The sequence below is a fragment of the Nannobrachium achirus genome (genome assembly GCF_963921795.1).
Source record: "Nannobrachium achirus genome assembly, chromosome: 11".
NCBI lineage: Eukaryota > Metazoa > Chordata > Actinopteri > Myctophiformes > Myctophidae > Nannobrachium > Nannobrachium achirus.
The window spans coordinates 62,229,684-62,251,739 of record NC_137820.1 but is presented as its reverse complement, the minus strand read 5'-3'; the positions used below and the strand labels follow the sequence as shown (position 1 = coordinate 62,251,739).

The following is a 22,056-nucleotide window of genomic DNA, read 5'->3' as shown; positions in this document are numbered from 1 at the left end:
TTCTTGCGTAAAGTCCAGTAGCTGCTTGAAAAAAGTGCTGCATGGCTGCACATCATCATGCATTCTAGACTTTTATTATTTTGTATTTGTAATTTTATTTTCTATGTTGGGCTATCTGACCGAATCTTAGCTTTTTGTACTATTTATTTATTTAGACATATTGAAAGTAAGAAACAACAGGCCTATTTATTGCGCCTTAATTGCCAAAGGAAGGCAGCCTGCCGAAGCAGCCTATAAGCTTCCACTATTTAAATGCTTGAAGCACTTTTATTTATTTATTTACCAGTTGATAAAGCTATTTACAATTGACAATTTAGGCATTTAGCAGACGCTGTTATCCAAGTTATACGGTAAATGGCATGAACCCAGGCAGAAAATTCTACTAAATAGACATATTTATTACAAATTTAATTAATATCAGGACCAAAAATATTTAAAATTGATAATGTCAATGTCAGGTGCTTTGCCTTTTTCATATATTGTTGCCAGTCCACCAAGAAAGAGCCTAAACAATTGTTCGTTTTATAGGACTGTGTTGTGTTTAAACCCCGTGTCGAAATGTGCTTGTTGTGCAGTGTTTGCAATGCATACACTGGCTGGAGAGAGGACTAAAGTGCGAGATATTATAGGCTACAAGATTAATTATATGCACTTAGTTGAACTATATTTTTGTAATGATCGATTATTATACTTTTATAACCATTGGCCTGAACAGAATGACCATTAAACGTTTTTTAAAACCTTTGTTGTGCTCATTCAGAGATGTAGACTATTGTTAAATGTATTTAGGCTATTCTTTATCTGCAGTCATATATAGTTGAGGCATTAGGCTACATTTTGTATAACACGGTTCTATTGTGAAAATAGCAGATCTACATGCTCACAGGGGCGTTGTGAGCATGTAGATCTGCTATTTTCACAATTTTCTGCCTCTAATATTTGATAATATTTGATAATGTGATGTGAGTATGATTGGCTATTTTCACAATTTCTGCCTCTTATATCATCTGGGGACCCCCAAAATAATTTGGGGACCCCCCTGGGGGTCCCGACCCACAGGTTGAGAACTACTGGCCTAAGGTATTGGTTCTCAAACTTGTTCATGTCTTAATCCTCAAATAGATAGGCCATGGACCCTATCTGAAAATATGACAAGAACTTGTTACCCACAAGATTTGAAAAAAAAAAAAAAAAAAAAAAAAAATCTAAGCTCACGTGTTGTGTTGTGAGCTTGTAGATCTGATCTGCTATTTTTCAAATAGCCTATAGGAAAGTACACATTTTGCTGGGGACCCCTGAAGCCCCCCCAAGAAGGGCCCCTGGGGGTCCCCGGGCCCGGACCCCACGTTGAGAACCACTTGCAGTGTTCGAAGCAATACTCATAAATGGCATCCTGTGTGATGATTGGCTACAAGTTACATCCAGAACCCGCCCCCTCTGCGGTTTCCTCCGAATGTAGCAAATCTCGCGATACGTGCCCCGTGATGAAGTCAGCTTTCAAACCAAAACAAAGGAGCAGCAGCAAGTTACTCTTCTGGAAAACACCAACAGTTTAGCGGATCCTCGCTGTTTTCAAGGCAAGCTGCGTTAAACAAGGGCTTGTTTACTGCTAGTTACTGGATAAACGTTCCATATCAGCATGTGAGCAGAAAGAGGTAAAAAGAAAAGAAGAAAAACTCAACTGGTTCACGTTTCTTTGTTGTTGTAGCCTGCTAGCTACATGTAGCTACTATTACTAGCTTAGGGATACTGAGAAGATAAGTTAATTTGAGTGTTATTTGTGTGTGTATTCATTAAATGTCTCTACAGGGCTGTCAGAATAAACATGTAGACTACCCGTAATGCCATGCAAGCAAATGGGCCAGGTTTTGGATCTAAAAATGGAGATCAACAATTGTACGTTGATTAGCAAGTTGGATACGCTGCTCAACCCCACCATTACTTTTCACTGGAATATGATTTGTGAGTCAGTCGAGTGCAGTGTTTTTATCATCATCATCTGCACTGCAGATGACTATAAATCAAGTGCTTCCCCGGGTTCTTGGTGGTTAAATGTGCCAGAAGAATGTGTTTGACATGATTACGTAGGGAACATGGACGGGTGTATTTAATTATCTGTAGGGAAATTGCTTTCTCACTCATTTTTTAACTAAATTTACAGCCTTCAAGCTCATCTCCCATAATATGTAGGCCTACTTTAGTGTGACTACTTTAACAGTTTGCATAAAAGGTACGATTATACAAATGGTGTTAAAAGGATAACACAACGCCCTGGCCTGAGGGTTTATTTCCATTGTGGTCCTGTGTGTTGGTTATATTACATTACAGTGACTTCTCTGTATGAAACACTTTGCACATAGAAAGAGGACAATTCAAGCTTTCCATACAGCTGCAATTTTGGCGAGTTTAACGTCGTTTAATGCAATCAGATAGGACTTGACTGTTCTATTTGGATATTATGGGATGGGCTGCTGGCCTGCTGCCAATGGTTGGTGTTGCAACTCTAGATTCAACAGAGTTGCAATTTGCGGCTAGGCTACTGTAGTGTTTGCAATATGGGGCAGGATCACTAAACCGTGGAGAAAAGTGGATACTTATCTGAGAGGAACAACTAATGCTCAGCTCAACGGACTGGTGGTGGTAGCCATCTGGTTCCTAATCCCATCCATGTTCTATTTACAGTCCTAGTCCCATAAGATAATGATTTAGCCTTGACAACATTTGATCTCACATCAATTTATCATCATGGGTGTATATATTCAGTATCTAATTTTTTCCTTGTGAAAGAAAATTGGGGAGTGCATTGTGTTAATTTGGCATGTGTCATGTTTGTAATGTAATCATATGATGCAGTTTAAATGCATATAGTCATAGCCTATCTGTTTATTTCTTTGGAAGGTATGGTGTTTTGTGAAAGACTTGTGGATAGCCAATTTCCAAAGGGTGGAGGATAATTTATATTTTATTATTTCCTTCTCAGTGTCTTTCAGTCTAGCCTGGGCTGGCTTCCAATTTCGGGCTTTTGATCCGGTCGGGAGCGGAAGAGCTCCTACGTTTTTCTGTAGTCCAAAACGGACTACACTTTGGCCGGAAACAACGACCGGAAACAGTTTTAACCCGTACTTGCGCATGCGCCAACTACTTGCGCATGCGCTAAACTGGGTTGAAATCTGTTTCCGGTCGTTGTTTCCGGCCAAGGGTAGTCCGTTTTGGACTACAGAAAAACGTAAGAGCTCTTCCGCTCCCGACCGGATCAAACGGCCCGTTTAGTAAACGAAAACCAGGCTTTCTCTCAGGGGAAAGCCTGGTGAGGCGAGGTTACTTTCAGTCTGACTATATTTTAGGGCTGTATTTATTTTCCATACATTGCCTAATGGGGTCCTCTAGTGTCGCAAATGCGACATTGCTTTCATTTGCTCTCGCCGGGACACGAGCGTCTATCATCATCGGTGTGAATAATCATGTAATGATTATTAAACACATTTAGGTATATTGTCGCAAAGTGACATACATAAAAATGGCCAGTGTTGACTTACTTATCCATTTGTAATGGATAGTAAATGTACCAACTTATTTAACCAGCTATCAAATTGTCTCTAGCCTAGCAGGTTCACTAACATTTGAGTACTTTTTCCACCACTGGCTCTACATTATGTCGGATAGACATAGTACAGTGGACGAGCCCAGTTGAGGCATTACATTTTGTATAATACGGTTCTATTGTGAAAATAGCAGATAGATCTGCTATTTTCACAATTTCTGATTCTAATATCTGACAATTTGGCCAATGTTTCATTTGCCATTTTAGAGGTATTAAAAAGTCCTTCATTTGTTGGAGCTCATATCTTTGAACGGGTAAGGGCTAGTTTTAGAAAATGTGCAGAATGCAGATACCCTCTACTTAAACTTCATGTTGGTTTGTTTACTGTTGAGTGAGAAAACAATATTACACATTAAGCTAATCATCTGGGGACCCCCCCCCCCAAAAAAATTATAATAATAATAATCTGGGGACCCCTCTGTGGTCCCGACCCACAGGTTGAGAACCACTGGACTGCGTGCGTGCGTGCCGTGCGTGCACGACTGTCTAGTCTATAGTCCATGGATGTATTGGGGTCTAGTCGAGCACGCGGCCATTCATATTTTCTCGTCCCCGTGAGATGATTCGCGTGTTGTGTGTGCGGCGCGCAGTGTTTCCTCGCCGTCTCTTTCGTGCTGTCGCCTTGTCGTCTGTCATCTCATCCTCACCGCTTTCCTTTCGGCGGATCCGACCATGGCTGCTGTGTAGTGTTTAAATGTGTGTCTTTTCTTTTAACTGCATCGTGTGAGTCGAGTGCCGGGTAGTGAGTGTTGTGTGTGTGTGAAATAATGCTGAAGTTGGAAAGTAATGAGCGAGGATGCTGACCGTGCTGGCAAGCCTGCTTTGTTCGGAGGAGCTGCAGCCCTTTGTGCCGCTGTCATCGCGCAGCTCGTCCCGTGCTGCTTTGTCTTTAGTTTGCCCGGTGATACTGATACCGACTGGTAGGTGCACGACTCTGCCAAACATGGATGTGTTCTGATCTGTGATAATATAACCATGGAAAGAATGTAGTATATAATATGCTAGTATTTATTACAATCATTATCACCATCTCACTTCCAATACGGTATAATCAAAAAATGTATTATATATAACATTGACTGAATTGAATTGTAATCATTTTAGTCAATGCCGTTTATATTATTTTGGATCCCGTTTGGCTGGATTTAAGGCAAGCACAGACATTTGCGCTTTAATACCAGCTTCTCTTCTTTGCCCACCACAGTGTAGCGGTGTCAGCAGCCCTAAATAATAAATGGGACCCCTTCCTTAAGTAACAGGGCTTTCACCCTATATGCTTTTTATAGACTTCAAGTACACACCACGTCTTTGTCTGACTCTTTGTGACCTAGATGGCGTGGAAGACTCAAAACACATTGCAGAAAATCATCTTTTTGACTTATGGTTGATGATAGGCCGTTGACCTATTTAATCGAAGGAAAAACCTGATATGAAGGGAGTGGTGTTTGGTGGTATGGGGGGGTATTACCTAGGCAGGCTATACGGGAAATGTGAAACGAGCTGCCAACATTTTCGCTCTATTCTATCAGCCTGAAATCCTGGCTGCCGTGGATTTGCATTGCAGTGTGAAAGATGAGAGCAGCTGCCCTGAGAGAAATATTGCCTCCTCAGTTCCTTTGTTCCTTTCATCCTGGCTGGCCTGGCAGCCAGAAGAGGCTGATCCAGCCAATGACTGGCTGGCTGGCTGGCTGGGAGATGTGCATTTGTTTTTTATCATTCCATTTCCACCACAGTCCTCCTCCTAATGCAGATAAAAGATAGGCCTACTGTACATCTGTGTTGTTGTTGGTGTATTACATATATAAACAGTACACAAAAACAAACATAATGAACTAGATATGAACTCACTGGCTAACATATTTATATAATTGCTATATATAACTACGTGAACAGTCATGTTCTACATTTACAGTAATGGTAATTGTCTAATAGGCTCATGTCTTCTTTGTTTATGCCAGACCGTAGTTAACCTGAAGTGTGTGTGCTTGCGTGCGCAAGCGCGCGCGTTCCCCAGCTGTTGTGGTGACCCCAGTTTTCAAGGACATAACCTGAGTATGCAGCTGCATTGTGAGCATGCTACATTAGCAAATACACAAACATGCTCTAATTTAATGTATACATACAGATCTTTTTAGTTTGATCCGTATGCCAACATTAATTGCAAGCTTTTCTTCAACAGTATATTATCATACAACAACTACTTACAGTATTATCTATTATGTCTACTCTTTGCATGGTTTTTCTTTATCTTTTTATATGCAGACATATTCTGTTTGTCTTGTATCATGTGTGTGTCCAACCAACTACTAGACATCGATCTCACCAGTTCAAGATGGAGCCATGAAATTAAAAGCAGGATGCTCAATGGAGCTGGGGTCAAGAGTAAATCCATGACCTTGAATTAGAAGGGCTTAGAAGGTTTTAGATGTTCGTGGACATGCCAGATGTTGAAGTCATTGGACTTCCTTGTTGATGGGCTACTACTTTCTTTTTTTCTGCCTTTTACTGATAGTTTTCAGTTAAGATGGACAGGAAAGAGCGGGAGAGACAGGAATGGGCCAGCGATCCGGGCTGATGGGCGGCTACTTGTCAGATGTTTTGCTCTGTCGCGTTGTGAGCTTGTAGATCTGCAGATCCGCAAATGTTCCGTTCCAGGATAATGTATTTTGATTATCGTGATAATATTGTAAATCGTGATTTCTTTTGTCACAATAATCGTGATATGCCATTTTCATATCGTCCCATCCCTACTGTCAACACAGAAATGTGTGTGGGTAGGAATTAATTGCCATAACGATTAAATTGGGAGGAAAAAGGGGGTAAAAAAATGATTGGCTACTCAAATGATTGGCTACTCTATTTTTTCTATTCTATATATATTGTTTTAAAGCCTTCCTACATCCATCCACTGTAAAACTGTGATGCTGTAGCTTGTAGCTTGTCTCAGTCAGTGGGTCAGCCACCTCATTCAGTTCCCATGTCAGTTCCCAGTACCTCAGTGAAGGAGCCAAACAACATGTCTGTCATTCAGCCATGAATCAGCCATCCTGCACATCGGTAAGCCTGCCAGCAAGTATCCAGAAGGACGTGTCTCATTAAAAGCTTTTGAAGATTTATAATTCAGCTGTGAGCAGCACTACACCGTCCATTATAGATGTTATATTGAGTCAGCTATGTTTTAGTGCCAGTTTCATTCGCTGAGCAAAAATGATCCATCAATGGATGCATGTACCAGTCAATGAGGCTGTACCACATGTATGTATATTTTTACCAGTAAGACTCCCTAATCGGGAGATAAGCGACCGTTGGTCGCTTATCTCCACAAATATCACAACCTCCACCTCTCACGTCATACGGGTAGCCATAGTTACACCTGGAATGTTGAATCTCCATATATGGAGATAACCTACGCATCACACAAAGTCTGACCTCACCAGCCCATACTTGGGCATGGACGACTTATATCTCCATATACGGAGATGGCCATATATGGAGATACGATGACATCACAGAGTCCATAGCTGATGATGTGGCGTGATGTCATACAATACACAAACAAGCCCTATATAAAGGGGCAATTCTCACCAGGGAAGAGAGCATTGCCTGGAATGTTGAATCTCCATATATGGAGATAACCTACGCATCACACACAGTCTGACCTCACCAGCCCATACTTGGGCATGGACGACTTATATCTCCATATACGGAGATGGCCATATATGGAGATACGATGACATCACAGAGTCCACAGCTGATGATGTGGCGTGATGTCATACAATAAACAAACAAGCCCTATATACTGATGCGATACGATGACATCACAGAGTCCACAGCTGATGATGTGGCGTGATGTCATACAATAAACAAACAAGCCCTATATACTGATGCGGAGATATGAGCAGGGCAAAGGTGTGACGTGTGACGGACGGACGGCCGGTGGAGGTTTTCATAGTAAACTGCTCCCTGACGGTCGCAATTATTAATATTAAGTAGGGTAGCCAAGCCATCAGAAACATAAGTAATGCAATATATTGCATGATGAAAAATAAGATCAAATAGAAAGGACACTTGTCTTTGCATTGTGCTATGTTGCGGTTGAAAACTGTGGCAACTGCATCTTCCTCATACAACATGGCAGCAGCCAGATACTGTATACCAGTGGTTCCCAAACGTTTTAGCTCTTGACTTAAACGAGAAATATACCCAAACTAAAGAAAATGGCAGATCTACAGGAAACTCACAACGTTGAGCTTGTGAGCTTGTAGATCGGCTATTTTCACTACTTCTTAAACATTTGTTTTTCTGATTTATGGAATTTCTAAGATTTCTATTTTATTTATTCATGAAATTACTTGGAAAAAATCATTGCTTTTGAAAATGTTTTGCTTTTGAAAATGTTTTAAAATAGTAATAATTTAAAATGTTTGGGAACCAGTGCTGTATACTGCATGCAGTGCTTCAAGGGGGGTGGCGGGTTTCCATTCCGAAACCAGGTTAGCATTCACCAGCGTCGGCAGGTTAGCATTTCACCAGGTTAGCATTCACCAGTGTAAATTTTACTGAGTTTAGGGTTAAGGTTAGGATTAGGTGGCCGGAATAGCAATGTTTCGGAGTGCCGATGTGTAACCGCTTCAAGGTCACGGTGCAATGCCAGGGGCGGCATAGCTCAGGGGTAGAGAAACCGTTATTAGAGCACGAAGGGTTCCCAGTTCGAATCCGGGCTCCCCCTGAGTTAATGTCGAAGAGTCCTTGGGCAAGACTCTGAACCCCTAATTGCTCCCGGTGAGTAGGTTGGTGCCTTGCATGGTTTCCTCCGCCACCGGTGTATGAATGTGTGCGTGAATGGGTGAATGTAATGCACAATCTATGTAAAGCGCTTTGGATAAAAGCGTTATATAAATTTACCATTTACCATGTCTAATATATGGTCTGACTGTGATGCAATGGTACTTAAACATAGCTGTGATGTGACATTTGTACTTTTTAAATATATCTTTAAGTTATAACTTACAGTTTCTCAGCTCACTCCCTGACGATGTTTTTTTATTTTTTTACATTAAAAGGTGGTTATAGCTTTATTTTCTGTGGTAGCCTAATTTTAGTAGCCAAAATAATTATCGTTTTTTCAGACTCCCAAACATTAACAGATTAACAACGTGTTAAAAATTTAATTAAGAGGTATTTTAGGGCCGATGATGCATACTCCACTTTTAGAGCCGAATTTATTTCAGTTCGGGGAGTCACAAAATCTCGGTGGCACCGAACAGCCGATTTAATGACGGTACCCTCCCCCCAACCTCTGAAGGACGTCTTTTTAGCCTGCTTTCAGAATTGACAAGCTGTGTGTGAACACATTTTAATTAGATTCACAGCTTTAGGAATTGTTCATGAAAATGCTTTTCAATGTAGTCAATCAAATAGTTAATCAAACTGTGGTACGCTAAAGTATAAAATATGGTTTAAGGGGTTAAGCAGACTAATCTATTTTGGCGATTTAAAAACAAATCTATTCGATTATTTATGTCCATTCATTGCTATATTTAAAAAAATGTAAAACTGTCCTTGATTATTCGATTAATAGAAAAAGTCATTGATAATAATCTATACTTGCAGCCCTACATTTGGTTATGACCAGTGAACTGAAGACCAGGGACTCTGCCTCTGGGCCTCAACCAGTTACTGCACCAATTAGTCACCATGTCCTGGCAGGGTTTCAGTGCAGGATTTCGCCCTTCCTCTCTTGTCTCTCACAGTCTGTGACGTCTAAATAATCAGCATTATTAGTCACAAATCGAAATGGGGGGGGGGGGGGGGGGGGGTCATTTCATTGCAGAAATGTGGTCAATTATCCAGTCATCTGCCGTAAAAAGCATCCTTTTCACAGAATGGAGTAATTGTAAAATATGTTGTCCTGTGTGTGTGCGTGCGTGCGTGCGTGCGTGTGTGTGTGTGTGTGTGTGTGTGCTTGAAAAGGGCTATTCAAAAAGGGAGACTAGAAAACAGCAACCCTTCCGGGCCTGCAGTTGTGGGGGCAGTTGTCTAGACTAGTATGTGTGGAGCATAGGGCTGTCACAATTATGCCATTTTACATGATGATTAATTGTCATATAATTGCGATTAACGATTTAGTTGTGTTTTTGTCATTGACAATTACATTTCTGTTTGGCTTTTAGGCTTTGAAGTTGCACATGGTAGATATGACACATAACCTAAATATACAGTACAAAGAAATTACTGACATATTTGACAAACTTTATATTTAAAAAAGAACATTGATAGTGGAAATAGACGATCTACAAGCTCACAACGCGTAGTAATGGATGTTTGTGTGTGTGTGTGTGTGTGTGTGTGTGTGTGTGTGTGTGTGTGTGTGTGTGTGTGTGTGTGTGTGTGTGTGTGTGTGTGTGTGTGTGTGTGTGTGTGTGTGTGTGTGTGTGTGTGTGTGTGTGTGTGTGTGTGTGTGTGTGTGTGTGTGTGTGTGTGTGTGTGTGTGTGTGTGCGTGTGTGTGTGCGTGCGTGTGCGTGCAAGCGTGTGTTCAAGCTGCATTGGGGTGGCTGGCTGGCTTTTGTTCTGCAGCTCTCAGCTACATCCACGGTTCACATGAGTTGACTGCAGACTTTCTCTCCGCGGTCCAGCACGCAAAAAAAGTGCTGAGCAGCACTATGTGTTTGCATTTATGGGAGGGAGCGTGCAGTGCACTCAGTGCACCTTGTCTACTACATCTAGCTATGTGTGTACCAGTTAATTCTTCTCAGAGTGTCATGTAGCCCTTCAGCATGAATGTCACAATCTCACTTTGATTGGTAATGATGTCCGAGACTTGTTTACTGGTAAATTAAATGTGCGCGTCGTTAGGGGTGGGCCATAAGGAAAAAATACAATATCACAATATTCTTCCAAGCTGTATCACGATACACATCTTATCACGATTCTTTTTCTGGTTATTTTTGTCAAGTTACTTAACAGTACAACCACCTACAAAGTAACAACAACTAAAAGAAAAAGGAGTAACAGACCATTTAGACCAGTGGTCCTCAAAGTGGGGTCCAGGGACTTTTTTGGGAGGTCTAAATTGATCCTTACAAGTATGTAACTCTGACAGTATACAAATGAAACCAAATGGACCCGTTTGGGAGGTCTAAATTGATCGGGTCCATTTGGTTTCATTTGTATACTGTCAGAGTTAAGTGGAGACCATGCCATTTTAAAGTTTTAGAAGATAAATGCAGGTTTAAATGAGTTCTACAATGAATCTCTGTCTTAACAATTCAACAGGAATTTGTATAAGGCTCCCTCATTGTATCACGATATATACTATATCTCTGAAAAGGCATATCGCGGAGACATTTTATCGTCGATATTTATCACCATATCGCTCACTATGTGTTTGCGTTTATGGGTGTGTGGCTGTGCGTGCAGTGCACCTAGTCTACTACATCTAGCTATGTGTGTACCAGTTAATTCTTCTCACAACTTCTCAGAGCACCATGTAGCCCTTCCGCACGAATGTCACAAACTCACTTTGATTGGTAATGTTGTCTGACTTGTTTACTGGTAAATTAAATGTGCGTGTGGTCTTATTCTCTGTCCCCACAGTGAGCAGCAGTGTGGTTTGTCAGTGTTGGACTGTGAACAGCGGCGGCGGCTCGGCGGCGCTATGAGCATGTACGGTGCTGGCGGAGGAGGGGCGGAGCATTACCGCGAGCAGCGGCGGCGCTCCAGCGATCGATCCCGGGACTCCTCCCACGAGAGGGGGGAGGGCCAGCTCACCCCCTGCATCAGGAACGTCACCTCCCCCACCAGGCAATACGGTAAGGAGGAAATACTGGGGAGGTGTCAAGAATAGGGAGAGTGTTTTTTGCAGGTTTTTCAGTCGGAGTGTATCAAAAAAGCAACTGGATTAAGGCAGCAGAAGCTTGTGATTGGCTGTGCCTAAAGCCGGGGGACGGAGATACACTGACCTAAACCTAACCTTAACCCAACCCTAAGTCCAAATGCTAACCTGCCGACGCTGGTGAATGCTAACCTGTTGAATGTTAAACTCGTCGGAACAACAGTGCTTAACCCAGTTGCTTTTTTTATACACTCGGGACTGAAAGACCTGCTAAAAACACTCTCCTGTCAAGAATATGGTTGACACTTGGAAGTGCTGATATGTGGACTTCACGTCTGCTACACAATACTGGTGGTTCTCAAGCTTTTTAATTTCAAAGACAATCATAACTCTGACAGTGTATAAATGGAACCAAATGGACCATTTGATTCCATTTGTACACTCTCAAGAGTTACAGACCTGTAAGGGTGATCCAGTGGACCATTTACATGTAATTATGCTGGATACAAGTGTCTTATGTAATTGGTCAACCCCGTTTATCAGCTATATCCATGTGTACACATCTTGTCTGACCACATGCATGCTATTGCTAACGTGTGCACGCGTTGCTCTTATTTCATCTACCAGACCGTGAACGTGGTGATGGAGGCTCTTCATCCAGATCCTCCAGTCCCCGTCCTCCCAGGGTATCCCTGCCCTGTTCCCCCATGGGAGGAGCCCTGATGGTGGGGGGACACTTTGCTCGACCCCTGGTGGGCGCTCCCGGATGTGAGCCCCACTCTAAGGTCCTGGGCCACGGACCCTGTGACATGATCTACGTGTACGACCTGGGCTCTAAGGAGGGGTCTCGCGGTGTGCTGCGGACGGGGGAGAGGGTGACGCTCATTGTGGACAACACGCGGTTTGTGGTGGACCCTGCCATCTTCACAGCTCAGCCCAACACCATGCTAGGCCGGTAAGGACTGTTAATATGGTGGTGTAGTGTCTAATATTGTGAGGAGGAATGTTTATTTTAATGAGAAACTGGGGAAGTTTTACTGACTGACCAAAATGTTGAATCTTTGTTGTCCTTTCTTCTTCTTTTTTTGAGCGGTGCTCAAACGTGCTTTGTCCGTCCCGGAAAGCTTAATGAAATGAAATCATAAAAGGCACCACTCACTTCACACTGTGTGCCCATGAAAGATTGCGGTGCATCTTGGGAATGGGTTCATTGTGTCTAAAAAGACATACAGCATTTAGCCACTTGTACGCATGCCCCCAACCACTGAAATCAAAATCATTAAAATTGCTAAAACAATAGAAGTAATAGAAGTAAATGAAAACATTTTAACACTCATCTTTTCTTTTCTCTAATTACAATCTAAAATATGAACAAAGTTGTCCTTTAAGTAGGCGAGCTTTTTATACATGCTTATCAAAACAATGGTCTAGGTTGAACAGAGGATTACTAAAGCCCATATGTAATTTCCATAACATCAATTATCACACTGAAGGAAAGCTTATAAGGCAATTCAAAGAGCTACATAAGGCATACAAATTAATGTAAAAGCATAAGAAGGCAATTATGTTTGACTTATTCTCACACCAGGACAATGAACATGTATCAATCGTATATGAGAAATGTCATTGGTGGCCGTAGCCGTATGGTTCACTTAATTCATTTTGTATTGTGTTTTTGTAGGATGTTTGGTTCTGGTCGGGACTACAACTTCACACGACCCAATGAGAAGGGGGAGTTTGAGGTGGCAGATGGCATCAGCTCCACTGTCTTCAGAGCCATCCTGGTAAGATCTGCCCCTTACCAGGGTCTCACTCCTTCGCTTGTACCTGTTGTATACAGCAGTGATTCTCAACCTTTTTAAAATATGTTTTGGGGGGCTTTTATGCTTTGATGCCTGGAAATGGGGAGAGCGATAGGGAGTGACACGCGGCAAAGGTTGTCGGGATCGGGACTCAAACCCCCGACACGCTGTCAGGCATCAGAGCCGATGTGGTATGCACCTGGACCGGTAGGCCGTCGGACGCCCCCAAACCTTTTGATTTTACGGACCCCCAATTTGATATGGATTAGGCCATGGACCCCATTTGATGCATGCAGGACAATCCTAAAATTCTTCTATTCTTACATTTTTTTCAGGGTGCGAAGCCGTTTTACATAAAAAAAAAAGGTCTATAAATGGTTTTTGATATATTACTGTAGATTAAAACATGGAAACTTGAAGGTTTTGGTCAGAAGCACTCCCTGTGGTAAAATCTCTTCACAGAAAGTGTACACATTGTGTGCTGTACGAGACCACGTTGAGAGAACCAGTGCTATACTGTATGCCCTTTTATGTATCTCATCTCATCTGAGAGCCATCCTGGGTGGCTGACACAAGGGAAATCTCCCTATTTCTACGTCTCATTATTTCGACTACGGGCGTCGGCAGGTTAGCTACTCACCAGCGTCAGGGTTACTGAGGTTAGGGTCAGGGTTTGGTTTAGGTTTAGGCTAGGGATGTCCCAATCATGTTTTTTTGCTCCCGATCCCGATCACATATTATTGCTCCCAATGTTATGTCGAAATATCGACAACGCTCCCGGCATACACACCATTGTGAGTGTCAGCCAGCCATCCCTGTCCTCTCTTCTCCCTGCGTCTCTTGCCGCATTACGCTGATGGCTCAGAGCCATGTTTTATGTAAAGGGTGTTCTAAGAAGGGAGAGCGTTCTTTGTCGCTGCACCAGCGACTCCCAGTCCCAACAGGTTGGTCAAGGTCGACTTGGCAAGGGTGTTGTGCTGTAAGGAATAGGGTGTTCCTCCCAGTGGAGTTCCTCACTGACAGCTGAGAAGGAGCAGCAGGCGTTTCCACGTATATCAGAGGAAGCATGTGGTTTCTCAATACCATCTAGGGATGGGACGATATGAAAATTTCATATCACGATTATTGTGACAAAAGAAATCGCGATTTACGATATTATCGTGATCATCAAATCCATTATCCTGGGGCGGAACATTTGCCCAAAAAATAGCAGCTCTACAAGCTCACAACGCATCGCATTGCGACGCGTTGTGAGCTTGTAGATCGGCTATTTTTTGGCAAAGACATTTGATAGAGTGAAAAAAAGACTATTAAGTACCTTTTACCAATTATAGAGGATTTAAATGGTACCGGATATGCAGCTCGTCAAATAAAAGGTGAATTGATCCCAGTGCATGACGGAGGACGATATCACGATATATTAAATCTCCACGATGCGATTATCATAAGTGTTTTTTTATCACGATAAACGATAATATCGCTTATCGTCCCATCTCTAATACCATCCAGTAAATATAAGCAGTGTCATGTGTGGAGATAGCAGGAATTACTGCACCATTGGGGGAAAAAAGGAGGAACATTTGAAGCAGAAAAAAATTGTTTACAGGCCCACTGTGTGCCGTGTGTGGGCACAGTCGGCTCTGTTTCTGAGATGGTGTTTGTGGGATTACTACATGTGGTCGTATTGCTGTGCATGTAATGTGTGCACTCTACAGTGGTATTGTTACACATGGAAGTAGGGCTGCACGATTTTGGGAAAAAACCTAATTGCGATTTTTCCGACTAATATTGCGATTGCGATTTTATTCGCGATATTTACAGGGGCTAAAGCAAAAAAAAAATCCTAAGACGGAAATTTATTTTGACGTGACTAGCAAGTATTATGCTGCATTTTGACGATTTCGGTCATGTTATTAACATCACGGCCCCCATTTTTTGTTTTCTCTTTTTTGGCAAATCTGCCTCGATCTCATAAATGGCCCCTAGGGACTCCTCAGGACGGAAATCCATCCCCAGGACGGAGAACCTTAACCTCTGTATTTATATATTTATTTCAAGGTAGGATAAGTGATTTTTTTTTGTTAAAAGGATGATATAATAAATTATTTTAACCATAGGAAAATCATTTCACTACCTTAGGTCAAGCTTCCGTTGAATATTTATTGTGTAATACATTTAAAAAATAAATTGATTATTATTAACTAGGCTAATTGGCAATCATGTAAATGGTTTGATTCAGTTCAGTTATATTTCCAAAAGATTACCTTTTATTTTGCTTTAGCAATATAAAACGTTTTTATATTCAGAAAAATCTCAGTAATAATGCCTCTCATTGTCAAGGAAATTATTTAACCAAAGAACATCATTTAAGCTTCCTTGAATATTTATTGTGTGTTTACATTTATATATTTCCAAAAGATTCCCTTTTACTTTGCTTATTAGCAATATAAAACGTTTTTATATTCAGCAAAATGTCAGTAATGGTTTTGTCTGCCTCTCATTATTGTCAAGGAAGAAAGTACCGTATGTCGCTGCCTTGCTTAAGTTTTATCAAGGCAAAAGAATGCACCCTAAGACACACACCATAAGTTTCACATGTGCGGGGGACGGAGGAGGGGCCACCGCAGCAGTTGCACAGAAATTACTTTCACTTTCAGTTTACGACAAACTGGATCTAATCTATGCACAAGGATTTAAGGATGTTATATTTATAATGATTACCAGAACATTCACTACCTGTAGCCATGGAGTAGGCCTACTCCTCCGTTGGAAGGGAATACACTGTTACGTGCTGTTACGTGCTGTTAGACAGACAGTGTCGTGCCTTGGCTTGGCTCCTGTCCTCTGAGGAGGAGATTGTAGCAACCCGTAATGTCGGCTAATCCGCGGTGCGGCGATGCGCGGGTATTTAGGAAGCATGATTAGTCAATTATGAACGGATTTCTAAAATTAAAACGTCTGCATAATGCTTGGGAAGTCAACTTCGCAGAAAATCGCCAAAACCGTGGCCTTTGCGATTCGCTAATCACGAGATTTCACATCGGGATTTTGGTTTGAAAACGATTAACCGTGCAGCCCTACATGGAAGACACCCAGGGTTTGGCTGCTGATACCATGCAGTGTGCCAGCCCTCTCTTCCTGTTCTCCCTCCTGTTGTCTTTACGTCTGTTCATTCTCTGTCATTCATGGTACGATTATTACTGCTCAAACAGAGAGAGACTGGTTGTGAGAGTAGAGATGGGCTGATACGCGGTATCGTGGAGATTTATTTTATTGTGATATCGTCCTCCGTCATGCACTGGGATCAATTCAGCTTTTATTTGCCGAGCTGCATATCCAGTACCACTTAAATCCTCTATAATTGGTTAAAGGTACTTATAATATACGTACTTGATACAGTCTTTTTTTCACTCTCTATCAAATGTCTTTGCCAAAAAATAGCCGATCTACAAGCTCACAAGTGAGCTTGTAGATCTGCTATTTTTTTGGGCAAATGTTACACCCCAGGATAATGGATTTTGATTATCGCGATAAGATCGTAAATCGCTATTTCTTTGGTCACAATAATCGTGATATGAAATGTTCATATCGTCCCATCCCTATTCATGGTACGATTACAGCTCAAACAAACAGACAGACAGACAGACAGACAGAGAGACTGGTTGTAGGTAAAGGAGAGCAGTAGATGTGTATGGGGGTATGGATTATGTGAGTATATGTTGTCAGGTCTTACATCTAACGGCGTGTTTTCTTTAGAGGTTTAATATTGATGCTTTGTCAGTGAGAGTACCTGAGACGAATAACAGTCTACTGCTCGTGCTCTACTCTAAATCCATATAGTTTTTAATATAGGTATTTTTTGATTTACCAGACTGTAAGCCACAAACTAGTCATTTTTAATCTGTTAATTGTTAATGCACGCACGCCCCCTCATTTTGTTCAATTGTCTGTTTTAATGTTATCTGCTTCCTTTGTCTGCTGAATATTGCTTGTACGGACTTATACTGTTGTTCCACAATCTGTTGGAGATATACTGTTTTTCCACTTTCCATAAGTATTATGTCTTATAATTCCTAATATATATGAGTTAAGTAAAAAAATCTAATTCAACAAAATGAGGGGGGAGTGCATTAAGAATTTAACAGATTAAAAACTTCTAGTTTGTGGTTTACAGTCTGGTAAATCAAAAAAAATATCTACATGTATATTAAACCATTTTAAATATGGACTTAGACTGTTTTTCGTCAAGTCCGGCGTTATACTTGGACTTGATGAAGGGGTGCAGAATGATTCCATTACAGGTCTGAATACTGCTTTCATTTCTAGCAACTATCGGTTATTTTCTTATTAATCGAATAATCAAGTAGCATATTTTTATTGCGACAAGGTCGCAGTTTACCACAAGAAATGTCACAGCTTGTCTCCGTGTGTGTACACATTTTTACAGTCTATGGGTTGGTTCCCTTGACACATCACTGTGACATCACACGTGATATCACAGGTTACATAGAATCACCTATGTAAAAGTCCATACAGTATATGGGTATTCCCTAGAATCCCTTTTATGCCCATATATGAAGATCCCTGATGTCATCGATATATATCACTGGCCAGATGGCCAAGACATGGCCCATATCTGTGTGGCTGGTTCAGATGGGGATCTCCATGTATGGGCATAAAATATATTGTATGTTGTGATGTCATGGGAACCACTCCAACATAATCCCCGACCGTTATGCCCATATATGGAGATCCCTGATGTCATCAATATAAAGCCCATATCTAACAGGACTTCATATGGGAATGCCCATATATGGAGGAAGATAGCCCATATCTGTGCGGCTGATTCAGACAGGGATCTCTCCATGTATGCCTGGGCATAAAAGGGATGTACTACATACAGTACATGAATCTCCATATATGGGTAACTGGTCCAATATACTTCACTGGCCAGATGGCCAAGAATTGGCGTTGCATGTCACCCTGAGGCGTCTTACTAGTATATATTGTTTTTGAGCGGTGGTCACACAGTCTCCAATAACTATTTTACTATGTTACTATGTTTGTCTGTAGCATGAGCTGTAATACCGCTGGGTGACCAGTGGCAGGCCTGGGGAGAGAGGGCGAGATCATTTAGCGACCTACAACTGGGTTGCAACCTGGTCGGTAGTTTTCACCGACTGGGTCGCTAAATATACCGACTGGGTCGCTAAATATACCGACTGGGTCGCTAAATATACCGACTGGGTCGCTAAATATACCGACTGGGTCGCTAAATATACCGACTGGGTCGCTAAATCTACCGACTGGGTCGCTAAATATACCGACTGGGTCGCTAAATCTACCGACTGGGTCGCTAAATATACCGACTGGGTCGCTAAATATACCGACTGGGTCGCTTAATTTACCGACTGGGTCGCTAAATCTACCGACTGGGTCGCTAAATTTACCGACTGGGTCGCTAAATCTACCGACTGGGTCGCTAAATCTACCGACTGGGTCTATCTACCGACTGGGTCTCTAAATCTACCGACAGGGTCGATTATCCACTGACCGGGCTGCTAACCCTAACCCTAACCCAAACCCAAACCCAAACCCTAACCCTAACCCAAACCCTAACCCTAACCGTCGGTAGATTTAGCGACCCAGTCGGTAGATTTAGCAACCCAGTCGGTGATTTAGTGACCCAGTCGGTAGATTTAGCAACCCAGTCGGTGATTTAGCAACCCAGTCTGTGATTTAGCGACCCAGTCGGTAGATTTAGCGACCCAGTCGGTAGATTTAGCAACCCAGTCGGTGATTTAGCGACCCAGTCGGTAGATTTAGCAACCCAGTCGGTAGATTTAGCAACCAAGTCGGTGATTTAGCAACCCAGTCGGTAGATTTAGCAACCCAGTCGGTAGATTTAGCAACACAGTCGGTGATTTAGCAACCCAGTCGGTAGATTTAGCGACCTGGTTGGTATTAGCGACCAGTCGGTAGATTTAGCAACCCAGTCGGTGATTTAGCAACCCAGTCGGTAGATTTAGCGACCCAGTCGGTAGATTTAGCAACCCAGTCGGTAGATTTAGCGACCCAGTCGGTAGATTTACCGACCCAGTCGGTAGATTTAGCAACCCAGTCGGTGGATTTAGCGACCCAGTCGGTAGATTTAGCAACCCAGTCGGTGGATTTAGCGACCCAGTCGGTAGATTTAGCGACCCAGTCGGTAGATTTAGCAACCCAGTCGGTGAAAACTACCGACCAGGTTGCAACCCAGTTGTAGGTCGCTAAATGATCTCGCTCCTACTGGGCCTGCAGTAGGAGCGAGATCATTTAGCGACCTACCAGCGACCGACCAGGTCGCTAAATCTACCGACTGGGTTGCTAAATCACCGACTGGGTTGCTAAATCTACCGACTGGGTTGCTAAATCTACCGACTGGGTTGCTAAATTACCGACTGGGTTGCTAAATCTACCGACTGGGTTGCTAAATCTACCGACTGGGTCGCTAAATCACAGACTGGGTTGCTAAATCTACCGACTGGGTCGCTAAATCTACCGACTGGGTCGCTAAATCTACCGACTGGGTCGCTAAATCACCGACTGGGTTGCTAAATCACCGACTGGGTTGCTAAATCTACCGACTGGGTTGCTAAATCACCGACTGGGTTGCTAAATCTACCGACTGGGTTGCTAAATCTACCGACTGGGTTGCTAAATCACCGACTGGGTTGCTAAATCTACCGACTGGGTCGCTAAATCACAGACTGGGTTGCTAAATCTACCGACTGGGTCGCTAAATCTACCGACGGTTAGGGTTACGGTTTGGGTTAGGGTTAGGGTTTGGGTTAGGGTTAGGGTTAGGGTTAGGGTTTGGGTTTGGGTTTGGGTTAGGGTTAGGGTTAGGGTTAGCAGCCCGGTCAGTGGATAAGCGACCCTGTCGGTAGATTTAGCGACCCAGTCGGTAGATTTAGCGACCCAGTCGGTAGATTTAGCGACCCAGTCGGTAAATTTAGCGACCCAGTCGGTAGATTTAGCGACCCAGTCGGTAAATTAAGCGACCCAGTCGGTAGATTTAGCGACCCAGTCGGTAGATTTAGCGACCCAGTCGGTAGATTTAGCGACCCAGTCGGTAAATTTAGCGACCCAGTCGGTAGATTTAGCGACCCAGTCGGTAAATTTAGCGACCCAGTCGGTAGATTTAGCGACCCAGTCGGTAGATTTAGCAACCCAGTCGGTATATTTAGCGACCCAGTCGGTAGATTTAGCAACCCAGTCGGTGAAAACTACCGACCAGGTTGCAACCCAGTTGTAGGTCGCTAAATGATCTCGCCCTCTCTCTGGGCCTGGGTGACCAAGTGGCGCTGTTGAGTCACACACACGGCACACGCCACATGCACACTCACACGCACACACACACATTCCTCTCACACATACACACACACATACACAGGGGTATAGCTTAAAGAAATGAACTGCTCACATCCACCGCTCACTTCAAACTGGGGTTTGATTTTTGGAGCGGTGAAAGCGCTCCCAATGAACAGGTATGTCCGTGGGTATGTCCATAGGCGCCGACTCTGTGTGGGCTGAAGGGCCGCGGCACCCCGGGAGATCAAGCCCGAAATTAACACGTACAGCTTTGTTTGAGGGGAAAACAGAAAACACCAGCCCCCCACCCCCACATTCCTATGGGTGGGGCTGGTGTGGGGGAGGAGGGAGCGATAGAAACTACGTTGGGACTGGAGGCGGAGCGCTCCCATAGCCTATTTGCATGTACGCAAACATGCCTAATAGTTCTTTTGTTTAAACCGGGCAGGTACATTCCAGTGGGGGGGGGGGGGGCCTGGTCACTGGTGTGGGGGCTGTGGGAGCGATAGAAACTGCGGAGACTGAAAACCTATCTGCGATCCACAATGGGACAAGCAAGACTAAACCATCTTACTCTGCTGAACTGTCACAGGGAGGCGGCACTGAAACTTGACATGGATGTCATAGCCAACCGCTTCATATCTCGTGCATCTGTAAGGAGCCGAGTAGCACCTTCCCCACTAAGAAATAAATAAAAAATTTTGGTTTTGTTTTGCTGCAAGTAGCCTACTTGTATGCGGTGTTCACTTTATAGGCCTAATAGGCTGTTGCAATAGCGTGGCCATGGTTTTAATACTATTTTGTCTTTCTTTGCATTTTATTTTCTATCATTTAGCAGACTACTGCATGATGCACGAATACAAGGGCAAGACGGCAGTCTTCTCTAATCAATACAATGCCATGGCATTAGCTAGTTTTTTGTTTGATACTTTGATACTATGGTGCTTAACTGTTGAAACATGCTGAACTTTCATTGTAAAAATGTACCACTGTACTATTGACAAACTGTAAATAAAGTATCCATTTGAGGAAAAAAAATGCCCTTTTTTTGCGACGACGACGGGGGGGGGGGGGGGGGGGGGGGGGGGGGGGGGGGGGTAGCGCTCGATGCTTCAGCACCTCGCGGCATGGACAAAACCCGGCGCCTCTGGGTATGTCTGTGGGTGGCTGGGTGGCTGGGTGGCTGGCTGGCCGTGTCCGTAGCCTGGCAATACCTTGAGTGGCCACACACAAAACACTAGTTAAAGGAGGGGCGCTGTTTTGTGCAGGCCAGGCACACTCACCACTCACTCACAGGCACAGTTTACACTCACTCACTCACTCACATAGGGTACAGCTGCTCAAATTCACCGCTCCACTTCGAACCGAGGTTTGATTTTTTAATTAACATGTACAAATATATACTGTATTTGTTGTGCTAAATAAAAAAAAGCATTTAGCACTAATTTATACTACTGAAAATTTC

General features: G+C 43.0%; 1 protein-coding gene across 1 annotated transcript in view; it reads left to right on the top strand.

Moving 5' to 3' along the window:
• Nucleotides 1-1,520: 1,520 nt before the first annotated feature.
• Nucleotides 1,521-22,056, top strand: part of LOC308294805 (BTB/POZ domain-containing protein 10-like) — a 32,574-nt gene continuing 12,038 nt past the window's right edge. The window contains exons 1-4 of the mRNA XM_080737672.1: nucleotides 1,521-1,655; nucleotides 11,199-11,413; nucleotides 12,064-12,391; nucleotides 13,118-13,220. Of these exons, the coding sequence (XP_080593798.1) occupies nucleotides 11,260-11,413; nucleotides 12,064-12,391; nucleotides 13,118-13,220 (585 nt within the window). The 5' untranslated portion in view covers nucleotides 1,521-1,655; nucleotides 11,199-11,259. The remainder of the gene's footprint in view (nucleotides 1,656-11,198; nucleotides 11,414-12,063; nucleotides 12,392-13,117; nucleotides 13,221-22,056) is intronic.